Source organism: Gouania willdenowi, chromosome 9, assembly GCF_900634775.1.
Source record: "Gouania willdenowi chromosome 9, fGouWil2.1, whole genome shotgun sequence".
NCBI classification, from domain to species: domain Eukaryota; kingdom Metazoa; phylum Chordata; class Actinopteri; order Blenniiformes; family Gobiesocidae; genus Gouania; species Gouania willdenowi.
This window is the reverse complement of record NC_041052.1, coordinates 6,348,950-6,365,069: the sequence shown is the minus strand read 5'-3', so window position 1 is coordinate 6,365,069 and position 16,120 is coordinate 6,348,950. Positions and strand designations below refer to the sequence as shown.

Here is a 16,120-nt window from a genome sequence, read left to right as displayed (position 1 = left end):
GGAGCGCCACATTCTCTCTAATTTACGGGTTGTCTGTTTGAGTGTGTGAGTTTCAGAGCTAAACCACGGAGCTTTCCTCTGACGTTTAATAGTTTTTTCCCTCAATGGGGCAACACTACAGAATAACAAGCAGAATAACAAGCATTTAGGTACTAAAAATGTGCACTTTCGTGTGCAGTTAATGTGCAATAAATGAAATAAATATTTCCTTAAAACCAGTATCAGATTTGTTTCCGTTTCATACCACACTCACATTGGTGAAAATAAAAAGAAAAACATATGAAACATGTTAAAAACAATAAGACCAAAACAGCGAGGTTTCTTAAAGATAATAGAACTTTATTTGATTTAATCTGTTGCACGGTTTCATTCAAAATGCATGAAGATAGAAAAAGACAGAAAATGGTTTGTGGCTATAAATATACAAACAGACAAAATATCTTTACACCCATTAGTCAATCATGTGAACACACGGCACAGCACTTTGGATCACAGAGAGGTTTCCACTAAAAGCCACGTTGGTCACAGGCGACGCATTTCGCTTCATGCAAAGCGCCCGACATTGAAGCTGTAGCTGACCTCCACAAATATAGAAACTTTACATTTATGTGGGTTTGTTTCTGCCCCTTAGGCACTGCTAAATGTACGAGAACTAAACCGCAGTGGATTCAAAGGTGAGCGCCATGCTACAGAACAGAGAAGATCTGCTCAGCTGTGCTAAGATCCAGTTTTTAAAACCTGAGCAGAGACATTAATTAAATATAAAAATAAAAATATACACAATTATTTGATTTAAAAAAAAAAAACAAACAACAAAATAAATGGTTTGGGGATAAATTATACGAACATAAGATTTATCTTCACATCTTAAGATGCAGGGATGCGATTGGCTGAGGTCGACGTGCTTCAACTATTTCAACAACATTTCAACCAACATCTAAAAACAAATCAGACATTTTAATCAAATAAACTCTAATAAAACTATTTCCTCACCGTGCAGACAAGACAGAGTTACACAAGTCAAGACACTCGTGCAATATAAATTATAATTTTTAAAACACTTTAAAGAATTCTAATAAATAAAAATAAAAGGACAAGTAATATAAAGAAACAACATTTAAGGCTAATAAAACAAACATCCAATGATCAGCAGGAAACATGACCTTCAATGAGAACGCTGACAAAAGGCACAAAACGTAAGCCAGCAGCACACACGACCAACTGGCCAACAAACGCACATGCTCACGCCCCAATGTTTAGTACGGGATCTGGTTTTGATAATATTGGATCATATCGTAAGTCCGGCTCCTGAGGAAGAAGAAGAAAAGACAATCAAAGGAAAGTTCTCAACAAACACATAGTGATGACGCACAGTGAGCAGCACCGACCTGTTGCTGAGGAAGCAGTTCTGGATGACTTTGATGATAAAAGAAGCTGCGTCTTTCTCACTCACACCTGGATTAAACCTCTGTCTGAACGGAAGAAAACACATTGGTTCTCATTTATCAACCATTCGTACATTCAGATCTGAGCGTACGACGTGTGTTCGACCACATTCATGCAAACTTCGGTATTTATCAATTCTGACGTCAGCGTACGCTACGATCACGTCAGGTCTGACCTCGTGTGCGATAATCTGAGTGTGTGGATTTGCAGTGAAGCACAGCAAAATCTGATTGAGTTTGAAAATATTGTATTAAAGAAATCTCAGGTGTCATTTAAACATAAGTAGACACGCATTCAGAACAGATTAAAACCAATTAAATTAAATTAATTAAATTTTTCAAACACCCCACGTTATTACTGATACTTCTTTTTTGGTTTTCCTTGCACGGAATACTGTATAACCTCGCTGGCAAACTCTGTTACTGTCCAAGCAGGAGCCCATGGTTCAACAGTGCCCGCGCACACACAGGAGTGCAGCTCTGCTTCTGCTCTGTATTGGATCGAGGGAGTGCTGCTGTGTATTATTCATGCTTTTAAAATGTAAAGTATACCTAAAACTTCATCAATAATGATGATTTAAAGATGAACTTGGCTAAAGGCAGAACAAACCCAGTCAAGAGATAGCATTTAGTTATTTCAAGCTTTTTAAGGGTTTCGTTAATTTCTTTAAATGTGCTATTTATTGTCTAAAGAATGCTGACAACTGATGCTGATATTAACTGTATTTCCGTGTGTTTCTCCAGGATCTCTGCTGTAAAGTTGTTGTCCAAAACAACCTTCAATGGAAACACGTTCATAGCGCAATTATAATTTGTCGACATTTACGCACAGGGGGGCAGACTTCACCTGAGTGCATATGACGGGCAAACGTGCACCAAACCGGGGCACGACGCTGTAAACACAGGAATGCTGCAAAACTATACATTTAAGTCCAGTTTTCTGTCTTTGTTTTGCTCCACCTCAGACATAAGGATTTCCGAACCAGAAAAGATTTAAGGGCACGTTAATGACGATCAAATTCAGCCACCACATTTATCAACACCCGATCATTTGTACGCTGGAATTGGTCAAGCGCAAATGTTTCATGAATCACGTGAGTACAGTCGTACAACCAAATGTGTATTTGCAATCATTTTCAAGCAAGATAAATGAGGGACAATGTTTGGCAACAAGTTAACAGTAATACACAGAACCCTGTGAGTGACTAACTTAAGAAGTTTGATAGTTTGTCCTCTGAAGCAGGGAAGGCCCGTGTCCAACATGAGGTTCACCAAAGAGACGACTCCGTCCATGTAGGGCCTGAGAAAAACATATTAGTAGTGTGTCGCTCACTTATTTCACTCAACAGGTAGAGCATCTCTCACCTGACAGCCAGGTATCCTCTCACACACATCTCCATGAACCACTTGAAGGGCGTGGCCTCCATCTTTCCGCCCATTATCATCACCATCTCGTCTGTGAGCTTGATGTCCGGCTCCCAGCCTAGGTTGCCTCCCGGTGAACTTTCAAACATGAACCCAAAATCTGGGAAAACAAACACACACACACACACAAACACACGTGCACACGCACGGGATGAGAGGTCGTTTAGTGCTACATCAGTATGTGACCAACTGAAGTCTGCAGATGTTTGTAAAAGCAGTTCAACACACATTTCTAGCATTTCACTGAATATTGACTTATTGCCTCTAGTGGATGTTAAAAAGTTTACACCAGACATGAGCCACACGTAGCCTGCCGCTGAATTTTGTGCAGCTTGGAAATGCATAACTGACTCTAAAAACACACAAAATGAAAGAAAAATTACACAAAATGGGACTGAAATATACAAAATAAGCACAAAAAAAACACATAATGGGACAAAAAATAAATAAAATGACAACACAAAATGGGTGTGAAATATACAAACAAAACAAAAACGCACAAAAATGACAGCAAATACATGCAAAACAACATAGAAACATACAAAACAAGAGAAAAATAGGCAACAAAATAGACAAAATGAGAAAGAAAAATACACAATGACTCTAAACACACAAAACAATAACAAATGTGATAATGTGTACTTAAATTTTAACTGAAAGTAAAAAGAAGCAGCACAAATAAATGTCTGTTCTTTAAGCATTACAAAATATGAAGCTTTTACTAAAAAGACTGAAAACCAAATGAAATATTAAAGGACTGAAGAGTCGGTTATCCTACAGAATGTCACCATCACTATTTCTGTAAGTCTTCCTATTTTTAAAAAACAGTAGAACACATCAACTCTAAATTGTATCCTCAGATTTTATGTTTCTTAGATTAAATAATAAGTTATCTGTAAAAATGAATGGCTATATAAAAAACATGAAACTTTCCTCGTTAGCGTTAATGTGTTAATGCTGTTACACACCAATGTGGATGAGGTGACCCTGACTGTCCAGCATGATGTTTCCATTGTGTCTGTCCTTGATTTGGAGCAGGAAGAGCAGCAAACTGTACGCTGCCATACTCCGGATAAAGTTGTATCGTGCCTGAAAAGAGAAAACAAACATGAGGGTGAATGTAGAAGTACAAAATATGAACCTCAAATAAAAAAAGCTAATGCCTGAACAACAATCAGGAAGTTATAAAAAAAAAAAAAAAAAAAAAAATGGAAAGATTGTGCATTCACCTTCTGGAAGGCCAGTGTGGATTCGTCCCCATACTGGTTTCTGAAATAGTCGTACATGCCGAAGTCCGTCTGACGTCCCAGCTGGTCTCTGGACTTACAGTCTGGGATGCACTCGATAACGCCACACTGTTTAAAACATGCAGGGATTCCCATCAGGACTTCAGCTCAGAGGAACAGAGAAAAACACAAACAGAGGTAGAAAACGTACTCCAGGAGCCGTGGCCACCACGCGGTACGGGAACACGTACAGGTCCAGTCCCACCAGCTGGAAAATGTTCTTAAACAGGCTGATGATCTGAAGTGCCAACATATCCTGGACATTGATAAACACATGGTGCAGAACCAATAATCAGGCCCTGAAAGTGTTTATCCAAACTGTTGCATCATTAGCTGAGAGGAAAACAAAGTAAAAGTGAGACCTGTCTGCAGTCGTCTCCCACTTTAAAGATGGCCGCCTGCCAGCAGATCCTCTTTGCTTCCTCCTCGCTCTGTGACTCATCCACAGAGTCAGAGCGACACATCAAACCTGCAGGGACGTCACATCATCATCATCATATTAATAATAATAATGCATCAATTTTATATAGCGCTTTTTTGGACACTCAAAGTCGCTTTACAGAATTAAGGGATTATTCTTTCATCCCACACTTAGTGGTGGTAAGCTACTATTGTAGCCACAGCTGCCCTGGGGCAGACTGACGAAGGCGAGGCTGCCATAGTGCGCCATCGACCACCACCAACACTCACTCACACACTACATTCATATTAGATACATATATACAATGTGGGTGAAGAGTCTTGCCCAAGGACACAATGACAGATACCACTGGGGTGACTGTCCCACACTGTGACACCTGGAATTCTCAGTGGTCTCCCATCCACCTACTAACCAGGCCCAGACCTGCTTAGCTTCAGAGATCTAACGGGATCGGGCAATGACAGGCTGGTATGGCCATCATCATCATGGTAGGAAAACGCTTAAACAATGCATTGGATTTTTTTTTAAATCATGTCAACAAAAGCTATATCAAAATATCTTCATATTTTTGTCGACTAATACAAACTAATCTCTAATTTTGTCACATGGGACGAAATCCAATCAGAAATCATGTGATCTTACACATTAGTGCGTTTCTATTACCCTTAGAAATGCGCAAAATCTAAATAGCACAATAAAAAACTGGAAATGGAAACATTTGAATTTCGAAAAAACACTTACATATCACTAAAAGGTTTTTACACTTTCATGAGGAAGATTTTCAGACGTTTCGATGTTGTAATGTATCGCAAAAGCAAATACACATCACATGACCATTTCTCTCCGAGAGACGGAGGCATTTCTAAGCCTATGGCTAAAATTAAATCAAAATTTGATGTCAAAATTAATTTAGCTGCTTAGTAAAACATTTGCTGTAAAGTGATGCATGACTATTGTTACTGATAAATTAATTCTGAATTAAGTGATGAAGGCCTACTTATTTTGAACATGTAAAATGATAACAGAAGTTATAAAGTTTTAAAAACCAAAAATGATGAATTACAACAGCAGAAATAGACCATTGATTTGATCCATAAACAGTTACACCTCTCAATTTACATAAGTGAAAAGGAGTAGGAAGAAGTGTAAACTTATTTAATCCTACCCCTTTATTCATGACAATTTTCTTCTTTAAATACAACTAACAATCCAATTAAACATATATCTTCATATAAACAATCTACACATTCACAAATAGTCCATAGCTAATCAATAATATTACTCAAAACAGAAAAAAAAAGACCTTCATTCTAACTAAATCATTTCTTTATACTCGTTTTAAAAAAAGAAAAAAATCTTCTAAATAAATTAAACTTAACATTTTTGAAAAAAAAGAGACACACCCACACACTCTAGCACAGAACCAGTACCTTCTTTTTCCAGCTCACTGACGCCACATCTCCTGACTTTGAACTTGGCTAGGTACGGAGCTTTGGCAGCACTGAATAGAGACGATAAAGAATGAATTCACTTTTCTGTTTAAGCTTTTGTGTGTGAACTGCTCTCATTGTTGAGAAAATGAACTAAGTTGTATTTAACACCCACCTCTGCATGGGAGTCCCAGACTTATAGTCTATGTCCAACACGATGGCCTCTGGATTACTGGGAAGATAACAGCCAGGCTGGACTTTGATCTTGGACAAGGCCTCAAAACAGGCTCTTTTCCTCTCCTCTCCTTTGGGAAACGGTCTAAAAATAATAGATAGATAAAGAAAAGCATTACACACATTATGTCTCCATTGCTGTGACCAACATGCATGAATATCGTAACATCAGCTAGGGTTCAGCTGTGCTCCACAGAGGGGAGTCATAGGACAACACGTGTCAGCAATCAGTGCTGTAATGAAGGCAGAGTGGGATCTGCTGCCCTCTGAGGGGCTGAAAGCATCCTCTCTGTGGGAAGCCTGTCAGAAAACAGCTCCTCAGCTCCACTGCATCCCCACCACTGCGCCGACAAACAGCAGTGGAAATGAGCAGCAAAGGGACTGAACAACAGACTCAGAAGGAAACTTATTATCACTTCATAAACACCTTTAAAGGCTTTAAAGCTCAAGGCTTCTGATAACTAATGGAAATTAAATGCTGAATTACTCTGAGGTCCGATAGGAAATTTTGAGTTTTTATCTTTTTCGATGTTTCTGCTTCTCAAATGTGTCAGATTGAGTGTTTGTCATCTTACAGACATGCTGTAAGAAACTGTTTGTTCATGCAGATCTGTTTCGCGCTTTCCAGTGAATTAGTGGTAAATGTCATATTCAATGAAAATATTGTACTTCAACATGTTAAAGCTGCCGGCGACGATCCCTAACATGTTTAAACTGCACTTTTATTTCATCCAAAAGTTGTTCTTATCCACTACCGAAGCCAGTGTGACATCAAACACTCTGCCACAGGGACATTTCTGGTGTTTTCACGGATTGAACAATAATAATAATGGTTTCTGTGGCTTTCCACGCTTATTAAAAATTAGAAATATAACTTAAACAATTGCAGTCTAACCTTGTATCATTCGTTTAGCGTAATAACATGACAAATTTCATACGAGTTGGAGCTAAACCACGAAAAACGATGGCGCTCCTTTGAAAGATCCTCGCCTTCTTCCATGTGGAGTTTGTCATGAAACAAATACGCTTTGGTGCCATCTTTCCTTTCTTCTACTGCATGAGTGTCAAACTCATTTCAGGGGCCAAATACGGACAAGTTTAACCTCAAGTGGGCCGCAGAGGTGGGGAATTGAACAATTTAAACCTCAGTGCTACTTTGCATGTATAAATGAAAATATGTATGTAGAGCATAAAAGGCACTGACAACATACAAGCAAAAGGTGACAGGCAGATTTGTTAAATTTGGTCAAATAATTTCAGGATTGAATTTCCAATGAAACTCCACTTAAATAATTGTAAAGTTTTAATTTCAAATGAATCTGTTGAAATGTGGGTGTGTTTTTTATTTTTAAGTATTATTTTTGCATGGATGCCAATATTTATGTTCGGATATGATACAGTGATTTAAAATTGCTTCCGATTTCTGGTTAATTTCAATAAATAATTTGGATGTTTCAAAGGGTCGGATTTGGCCCCCAGGCCTTGAGTTTGACACGTGTTCTACTGGATTCGCAATCCCACAATGCTTTAATACATATGACCAATTGAGAACAAACCCAATGCTTCGACATTTCTTTGTGAGTACATTCTCCCGTTTTGTGGATGAAATATCTTTGGTTTACTGACGCCTACCACTGTCTTTATTTGTGTTAAAACATCGGCAGCTTCAAGCCTTGTTTTTTGCCCAGAAAAGCAAACAAAGAAACTCAAAGCTGCCATCAGAAACTTCAGATGTGTGTCAATGAAAAAGATATACAATCCTGTTGTGTGGGTGAGAACAGCGAGTAGAAAATATGATATTTGATTGTAAACAGGAATCAGGAGTAGTTGCTATAAAGGGGGAGGAGGGAGGGGGGGGGGGGGCATACTTAATGATGGCGGAAACGTTGGTGATCTCGTTAAAGAAGTCAAACTCTCGTTGGTAAAAGTCTTTGGCTGGACCAGACAGCGAGCCAGTGATCTCCTCCACCATCTGCTCCAGTAGCTCGCCGATATCAGCTGAAGGCAGATCACACACCAATCAGTTACACTCGTATCATTACATACTGTACGTTATTGTAAAGCTGCACAATTAATCAAATTTTAATCGTGATTACCATTTTGACCTCCACCATTAAATTAACCTGATCGTGGGTGATTTTTACGTTTACAATGTGGACTCTGATGGATATAAAACTGGAGTTTAAGGGGTTTTTTTTTAGTTGGGGCGCTCGTATTGAACATGTCAACATGAGTTGATTGACATAAGTACCTAATTAATTAGTATTAAATAATCAATTAATCCAGTGGACACACAAGCTACAAAATGTTGACAGACTCGTGTTTCTTACTCAAAACATGGCTTAAGCCTAATGTTCTTAACTTTTCTTTATACACTGTAATTGGTTTCAAGGAGTTGCACTCTGTTGGGTAAAGATTAGTATTTATCAATATTATTGTTTAAAGGTTTTCTTTTGCACTCTAAACTGTTCACATATTGTTTGTTAAAAAGTAGTTAAATAAAATAGACATTTTCCCAAAAATAGCAAATAAATAAATGTTGATCCAAATAATCGTGATAATCATTTAGGCCATAATCGTGCAGCCCTACGTTATTGTAGATAAATGTCGTTATTGGAGTGAATCGAAAAAATGAAAAAGTCTCACGGTCTTTCTGACTTCCCTCCTCGTCCAGGAATATGTTGGTCTTCATGTTCCAGATAAACTGATGAGCCAGCAGCTGAGACTTCTGAGCGGCCCACAGGATGTACTCCCTCACATAACCCATCTACACCAGGAAGTGACAGCAAGAGCATACGCTTATAAATCAACAATATCTCTAAAAAATACACAAGAATTCTGATCTGTACCTTGTCATATCGAAGAGCTTGGACAATTTGAGGGATGTAAAATAGAATAGCATCCTAAAAGAGTGAAATAGAAACCTTCAATTCATAATCAATGACAGAACAGAGTACATGTGAAACTGTAGATGGAGAATTGCTCACAGGAGGGAAGGAACGGAGCACCTTGACCCCGTACTGAGCCGTGAGGGGGTGAGGGGGGTACATGGAGGAAAAGTAGGACAGCCCAGTTGGAGGATCTGCTGGAGCCCAATACAGAATGTGGCTCAGCTCTGGAGAGTCAGAATCAATGGTGTGCCACGTCACCAAAAACTGAAGGGGAAAAAATCAAAATATGTTAAAGTTAAGCAATAATCCCATAGAGTCTTTATTACACAATCACATCTGATGCTGTGCAAATAAAACGCTCTTTGGAGATTACTGTGTTTACCTCATTAAGTGCATATAACAAATAAGAGATGTCAAAGAGGATTGTCTCACAAGGATCATTAAGAGTTCAATCAGGCAGAAGTAACGAGCAGCAGAAATGTTCAACCAATGAAAACACACCAGGGATCAAACACACATACACAAAAACTTACTTAATACTGGATTATTCATTAGGTTGTTCACATTTTGTAATCAAAACATTAATTCACACAAAGATCTTAAAAAGAAACTTGTGTATTAACTTGTAAAAAAATAACAATTAAAAAATTCAAAAAATAAATTTTAATCTGTAATTTATTTCATTTTATAATGATTACATTTCAGGCAACCCCACATGGGGTCCCAACCCCGAGGTTGAAACACCTGCCTTAGCTTTAAAAATGAATTAAAACCTAGTCGACACAATTGAACCCACTCAATGGGTTAGTCCATGCCTCTGGTACTTCAGAATAAAAGCACCGTGAATGAGAATGAAGCGTTCCTTTGGTTGTGAGCTCACCTTTACAGCCTCAGGGACGTCGCACACAGCGGCTGGATCCATTCTCACCAGTCGAGTCACCTCCGAGACAATGGCCTCTGTGTTTTTAAATCTGAAAGGATGAATACAATTGAGTCAGATTAACTTTTCTCACCAATGTAAGTTTAAAGCAGCCCAAACTCAGAAAGCAGTGTGTGTTGCTCACCGAGCAGGGAGCTGCACAGCGAGGTACGGAGCGATGCTCCAGGCCAGGTTAACGTGGTCCTTCCACTGCTTTTCTGTTAAGCTAATGTATTTGGACCTCCAGTTAGCAATACTGGCCTCCACCGACTGTTCTGTGGCGATAGCAAGCTCCTGAGTAGATAATGGGTTGTACCACGTCGTAAGCCTCTCGATCTCACTGGCCTGGAGAAGAAAAATGGTTTTAATTTCAAGTGAAACCAAACAGGAACTAAGCTCAATATGAGGACTCAGGATTTGGATCTAATTAAGCCCTAATGCAGACGTTCTTTCGGATCAGACGTCGGCAACTCGCGTACCTCTTTCTTTTTCTGTGCGGCCCCCAAGTTAAACTAAAAAAAAAACTACTCCAAAATACACAAAATGATAAAAAAAAATAGAAAAACATACCAAAAATAAAAATCCAGCAAATATACACAAAATTACATCAAAATACACAAAACTATCCTGAAAACACTACGACAACAAAAATGCTGAAAACTACTCACAAAAACACACCAAATTATTCCAAAAATTAGGAAAAAAATAGACAAAATGACAAGAAAAACCCCACAAAATTACTAAAGACACACAAAAGAAAAACAAACACACAAAATTAATTAAACAAAAAAACAAAAAAATGACAAACATACATAATTTAAAAAAAAATACAAAATTAAATAAAAATGAACACAATTACAATACAAATGTGCAAAATCCCTCCAAAACACAAAATAACAAGAAATGAAACAACACAAAATGACAGAGACAAAACAACAAACACACAAAATGAATCATGAATATGCAAAACGACAACACAAACCCTTTGTTCTTTTCTTTTTTTTTCTTTCTTTATTCTAAATGCATGAATGTTGATAATGTAGCCCTTGGATCAGACATTCTTGTGGGACCCGCTGTAATAAAAGTTGCCCATCTCTGACTCAGAGTGACAAGTTTTTTTTTTTCATCACCACATAGTTAAAAAATTTAAATAAAACATTATATACCAGTAAAGCCAGTAAGAGAGTCCTGCGTTTCATGTAGTACTTGTGCAGCTGGGAGCCTCGGTTACTTTTTTTCGACAGTCCTGAAATGGTACGAAAACATCTGTAAATATTAAATGACTTTCTTTTTTGAACAGGCAGTAAAAAGAGCTTCAACTGTGTCTAATATCACATGGCTCTTTCAGCAGCAGCTTGTGTTGTACCTGATTTCTTAGACATAGTAGACATCCCTGAGGACAGGGGGTAGGTGTTGATCCAGCCCTGAGCCACCTGTTGCCTCTGACCAAAGGCTGCGTCCAGACTATTGCGACTGTCGGCCACAACTACAGACAGGCTGTTCACAGACATGTCCTGTGGATCTGCACACACGTGATGCAGCACATTAACTTTGAAAATCAGTGAATACTGTATATATAAAAAAAAAAGCAGAGGCTGCATATATTGACTTTTCACTCTCTGCATTGAAGTCCTGCATAAATATTCATAATAAACTATAACACTCACATTTAAAGCTGTGCAGATGATTATTTATATTTTCCTATCAGATAAAGACATGTTGTAGGCCTCATAGATCAATAAATCAAAGATCATTTGCTAAAACAAAAAACATGTACAAGGTTGAAATTCCCGCACGAAAGTTTGTTTTGATCTCCACAGTAAACACACGGTTTATTGACATTGTCGAATCATTTTACGCATTGCATTGTGGGATGTGAAATCCCGTAGAAGTGTTTTTATTTCATTATTACTGGTTTGACCAGATCTACATCTATGCAACAACTAAATACAATCATTGTGTTCTTATACTTTTCTCTGTATTTTTCAGTGTATGACATGAAAGGTAGTACAACGTTTTTCAACCTTGGGGTCGTGTCCCTATGTGGGGTCTCCCGGAATTTAAATGGGGTTGTCTGAAATATCTAGTAGTTGATTTAAAAAAAATTTAACATTAATGATTAAAAAATTATTTGTTTTTTTATTATTATTCTTGCTCAAATTAAAACATTACACACTATCTCAAACAACTCTATTCTATAGTATCACTTCCTCAAATATAAATCTAGTAAAAAAATTTTTTTTTTAAAATGATCAAAAAGTAATTACAAAATAAAAAAATGCCTCTGGGGTCGCCAAAAATTGAGATATCAAAATGGGGTCATGACCCACTGTGTTAATGTGAGTTTGTTCCACAGTATGACACAAAAAATTAAAGTTTTGACACATTCGTTTCATGTTTAACTTACTCTGTGTTCATTTGTTGTCGCACTTTAAAATGAGTTTTTCTATATTTGTAACTTGGATTTAGATGTTACGTTAAACCACAAAACATGGAAATTCCTACACATGTTGTGCTGAGGACATGTTTGGAGCAGTACCTGGAGGAACCAGCTGGCTCGCAGCCAGATACTTTTTGTCTGACTGCAGACTGGCATAAAACTTGATCATGATGCTGATGTCCTCTCTCAGTCTTTTGTCCGTCTGAGTGGGAAACTTTGGAGTTACACTGCACAAGAGCAGGCAAGAGAATTATTGAAACACGTTTCCAAACAAATTGCATGACTGGATTTTTATCAAAGAGCTACCTGAAGAAGTCAAACGCTGTGGAATAAATCTTCTCTCTGAGAATATTTCTGATGGTAGCATTCGACATGACATCAGCGTGAAGAAGAGTCAGACCCAGAGTCAAGAGTCTGAAACACAAACACAAAATTTTCTTTAAAGTATTTTGATTTTCCTTTAACAGTTATAACAAAGAATTTTTTTTAACCTAAATCTAGGTCCAATGGCAGCAATGTGTCGGTTCAGAGTGCTTTTTGGTCCTCCCACATTCAGAGACAGAGATCTCTGCAAAATGCTGGTAAAAATCTCCACCTGGTCAGCACTGCTGTACTTTGCAATTTCAAATCTCTGCACCAGAAACTGAAAGAATGAAATAAAAAGTCAAAAAAGAGAAAGTTTGAAAAGCTTGAAATGTAAGATATCCAATTGTTTCTTTATTATTGTTATTGGACATGCATTAATGTAATAAAATCTGACTGTCTTGTATGTGACTTGTAATCATGGTGACAAATTAAAAAAAAAAAAAAAAAAAAAAATCAGCCCCATGTGACGTCCTAACCTCAATCCAGAGAAAGTGAGGGATGACATCAGGAGCGCAGGGAGCGGGTTGACTCTCCTCTGAAACTGCCAGCGGGCCGGCCTCGACCTTGGCCTCAGAGAACAAGCCCATCTTCTCCTTCACAGTCATCTGCCAAGCTCCTGCCATCTCACGCATGAACTAAACAGATGAAAAACAGATGAGATACCATGTCGCCATGTCCTTTATAGCTGCTTTACCTGCAGCAGTAAATAATTATTTTGCACTACACGCAGCTAAAAATGAATAAATAATCCTTTTTTAAAGGGGCGCTATATAGAATTTTGTCGAGATTTGCGCCACCTAGACGCCTGGAAGTCTACAATAGGCCTATCACAGTATGGCTGATGCTGCATTCAATACAGCTTGGAAATCTACATTTTAAAAGCGTTCTTCAAAGCGTTTCATGTCAAAACAAGGCATTAATGTTTGTGTGATTTGTGGCCTTCCAATGCACTTTTTCCAAGTTTGATGTTGGAAAATACAGAGTTCCGAGTTGCCTTAAAAGCAGCATTACTTTATTTCCATGCATTCACATGCCGCACACGCGATTTTAGCCTGACGACATCCCGTACATACAGTGTCTCTTTAACATTAAGAAACAAGGACAAGTTCATAATTTTCTTTTTTGATAAATATTCTTATATAATTGAAAACTCACTGGAACTTCCACCCCATTATGTGCAGCCAGCAGCCATTCCCAGCAGGCAATGGCAGTTTCCATGCCATGTTCAGTGAACATCTTCAGAGGGGACCAGCACAGATGATGGAGGAGCTGTGGGTCACAATCTAAAAGAAATAAAATACAAATGTGTCACTTGGAACTCAATAACAACAGCATCAAACTCATCAAACAAGGAAATGTGCTCACTTTTGGCGTTTATAAGCAGGGCGGCCATTTTAAACATGGCTTGGGTGAAGGCATCTGGGTCTTTATTGTCCAGGGCGATGCTCATCTGATCGATCATTAGCTTGCTGAGATCTGATTGGCTGTGAATCGCCTTGGAAAACTGGATCATACCAGCGACCTTCACAGCACAAAAGCAGAGAACGAGCATTACTGCGAGTCTCAGAAAGCTGAAGAAAAGCAGTGGATAGTGTGCGTTACCTCTCCCGTGTAGCGGTTTCTCAGATTAAGTGACGCCATGAAGTTGGAATAATCCTTCTTCACACAGGCGGGTCTTTCTGTCAGCTGGGTGGTCTGATGCAAACAAAGTGTGAGTCCCACATCAGAGCAAGTAGCCATAGGCGGCCTGAGTCCTGTCTGTTTGTCTGTCTGCGTTAACAGTTCGGACCAACCTGAGGGAAAGCAGCCTAGGGTCGCCCACAAGGTGGAGGACAGCACCAGCAAAACCAGTTAGCCAAACGGGCAACCAGCCAACCAACCCACCCGTGTCCATTGCAGGTAAGTAACCAGGCAACCAGCAATTCCGTTAACCAAGCAACCAGGTTGGCCATCGGCGCCGTTTGACAGAGACAAAACACAACAAATAAAGCAAATGAAAAGACGAAAACAGCAGATTGCAAGCCCACGGATACACAAAGAATGTATAGCAGGAGAAATAACGTGACACAGGCATGCACACGCTGACTGTACACCACCAAACTCCTTCCTTCGGAAGCTAAAAATGCTTTACAGGATGTGAACAAAGGATAAAAGTCAGCTTAATAGTAACAAAACGGCAAAAAGCTTAGTATAAAGCAAATTAACTGCACATATATATTATTAAGATATTAATGTTAGACAAATTTTATTGAACAATCAGTCATCGAAGCATGAAGAATGTTGCAAACGTCTTTGCTCCTAAAAAGCAGCAAATTTTCAGATTGGTTGCAAAATAATAAAATCCTGACTCCAACCATGATGTGTGTGTGTGTGTGTGTGTGTGTGTGTGTGTGTGTGTGTGTGTGTGTGTGTGTGTGTGTGTGTGTGTGTGTGTGTCAGTGACTTACGCCAAGGGTGGTGCTCTGTCTGTTGTAGCCTGCAAAGTGCAGGATGCTCTCTGTGGCCATGGCCAGGCCCGTGTGCTGGGAGAGTCCAGACACCCAGTTCTGGTGCTTGTTCAGGTATTCCTGCATCCAAACAAGACAAAACAATAGACTAGAAAATGATATGTAGTCAATAAGTGCAGATTACTTTAGCTACATTTCTTTAAAGGTTTAATGCAGTGTTTTTCAACCTCGGGGTCACCTGGAGTTAAAATGGGTTTGCCTTAAATGTCTAGTAATTGATTTAAAAAAAAAAAAAAAATTAAAAAAGTATTTATTATTTATATTTTTTCAATTATTAGTATTACTATTTAATTATTCTTTACTACACACAATCTCAAACCAAAGTATTCTATACTCTTAATTTCTCAAATATAAAGGTAGTTAAAATAAAATGCAACAGAAGAATATCTCAGCGGGCGCATCTTGCACTAATCCTGCCCACTCTCTATTTGTAACACAGTATACCAAACATGATCAAAAACTAATTCTAGAGAAAAAACATTTCGGAGGTTGCCAGAAATTTCTGATATAAAAATTGAGTCATGACCCAAAAAAGGCTGGGAAACACTGACTGATTGTCAGTCTCTGCAAGGTGTTCTCTGTCTTTCACTGTGCGGAATAGAAAGAAGGAAGTAAACCAGCCTGCAGATGTGACTTTGTGACTGAAGGGGCCCACTTCATTGCCTCTTTCAGGATTTCACCACAGCGAGCAGCAAAGTCTTTTACAATGCCCTAAGAACAAGAACACTCATTATTTAGTGTTTCAATATCATAACA

At 38.5% G+C, this 16,120-nt stretch overlaps 1 protein-coding gene and 1 pseudogene across 2 annotated transcripts in view; both read right to left on the bottom strand.

The window, feature by feature from the left end:
• Positions 1-318: 318 nt before the first annotated feature.
• The window catches only part of pi4kab (phosphatidylinositol 4-kinase, catalytic, alpha b), a 37,184-nt gene continuing 21,382 nt past the window's right edge, over positions 319-16,120 (bottom strand). Inside the window, exons 28-55 of one of the 2 annotated variants that reach the window (XM_028457272.1) lie at positions 15,986-16,075; positions 15,305-15,424; positions 14,651-14,665; positions 14,460-14,552; positions 14,223-14,379; positions 14,013-14,140; positions 13,334-13,492; positions 12,983-13,134; positions 12,798-12,905; positions 12,591-12,718; positions 11,418-11,573; positions 11,218-11,297; positions 10,197-10,396; positions 10,013-10,103; positions 9,229-9,396; positions 9,091-9,144; positions 8,888-9,008; positions 8,110-8,239; positions 6,183-6,326; positions 6,008-6,078; positions 4,519-4,625; positions 4,308-4,412; positions 4,100-4,225; positions 3,839-3,959; positions 2,811-2,970; positions 2,656-2,745; positions 1,389-1,472; positions 319-1,308 (exon numbers count right to left, since the gene is read on the bottom strand). In XM_028457272.1, the coding sequence (XP_028313073.1) occupies positions 1,257-1,308; positions 1,389-1,472; positions 2,656-2,745; positions 2,811-2,970; positions 3,839-3,959; positions 4,100-4,225; positions 4,308-4,412; positions 4,519-4,625; positions 6,008-6,078; positions 6,183-6,326; positions 8,110-8,239; positions 8,888-9,008; positions 9,091-9,144; positions 9,229-9,396; positions 10,013-10,103; positions 10,197-10,396; positions 11,218-11,297; positions 11,418-11,573; positions 12,591-12,718; positions 12,798-12,905; positions 12,983-13,134; positions 13,334-13,492; positions 14,013-14,140; positions 14,223-14,379; positions 14,460-14,552; positions 14,651-14,665; positions 15,305-15,424; positions 15,986-16,075 (3,210 nt within the window). In that variant the 3' untranslated portion in view covers positions 319-1,256. The remainder of the gene's footprint in view (positions 1,309-1,388; positions 1,473-2,655; positions 2,746-2,810; positions 2,971-3,838; positions 3,960-4,099; positions 4,226-4,307; positions 4,413-4,518; positions 4,626-6,007; positions 6,079-6,182; positions 6,327-8,109; positions 8,240-8,887; positions 9,009-9,090; positions 9,145-9,228; positions 9,397-10,012; positions 10,104-10,196; positions 10,397-11,217; positions 11,298-11,417; positions 11,574-12,590; positions 12,719-12,797; positions 12,906-12,982; positions 13,135-13,333; positions 13,493-14,012; positions 14,141-14,222; positions 14,380-14,459; positions 14,553-14,650; positions 14,666-15,304; positions 15,425-15,985; positions 16,076-16,120) is intronic. The other variant, XM_028457274.1, reaches the window with a different exon arrangement.
• Positions 4,942-5,059, bottom strand: LOC114470488 (uncharacterized; annotated as a pseudogene).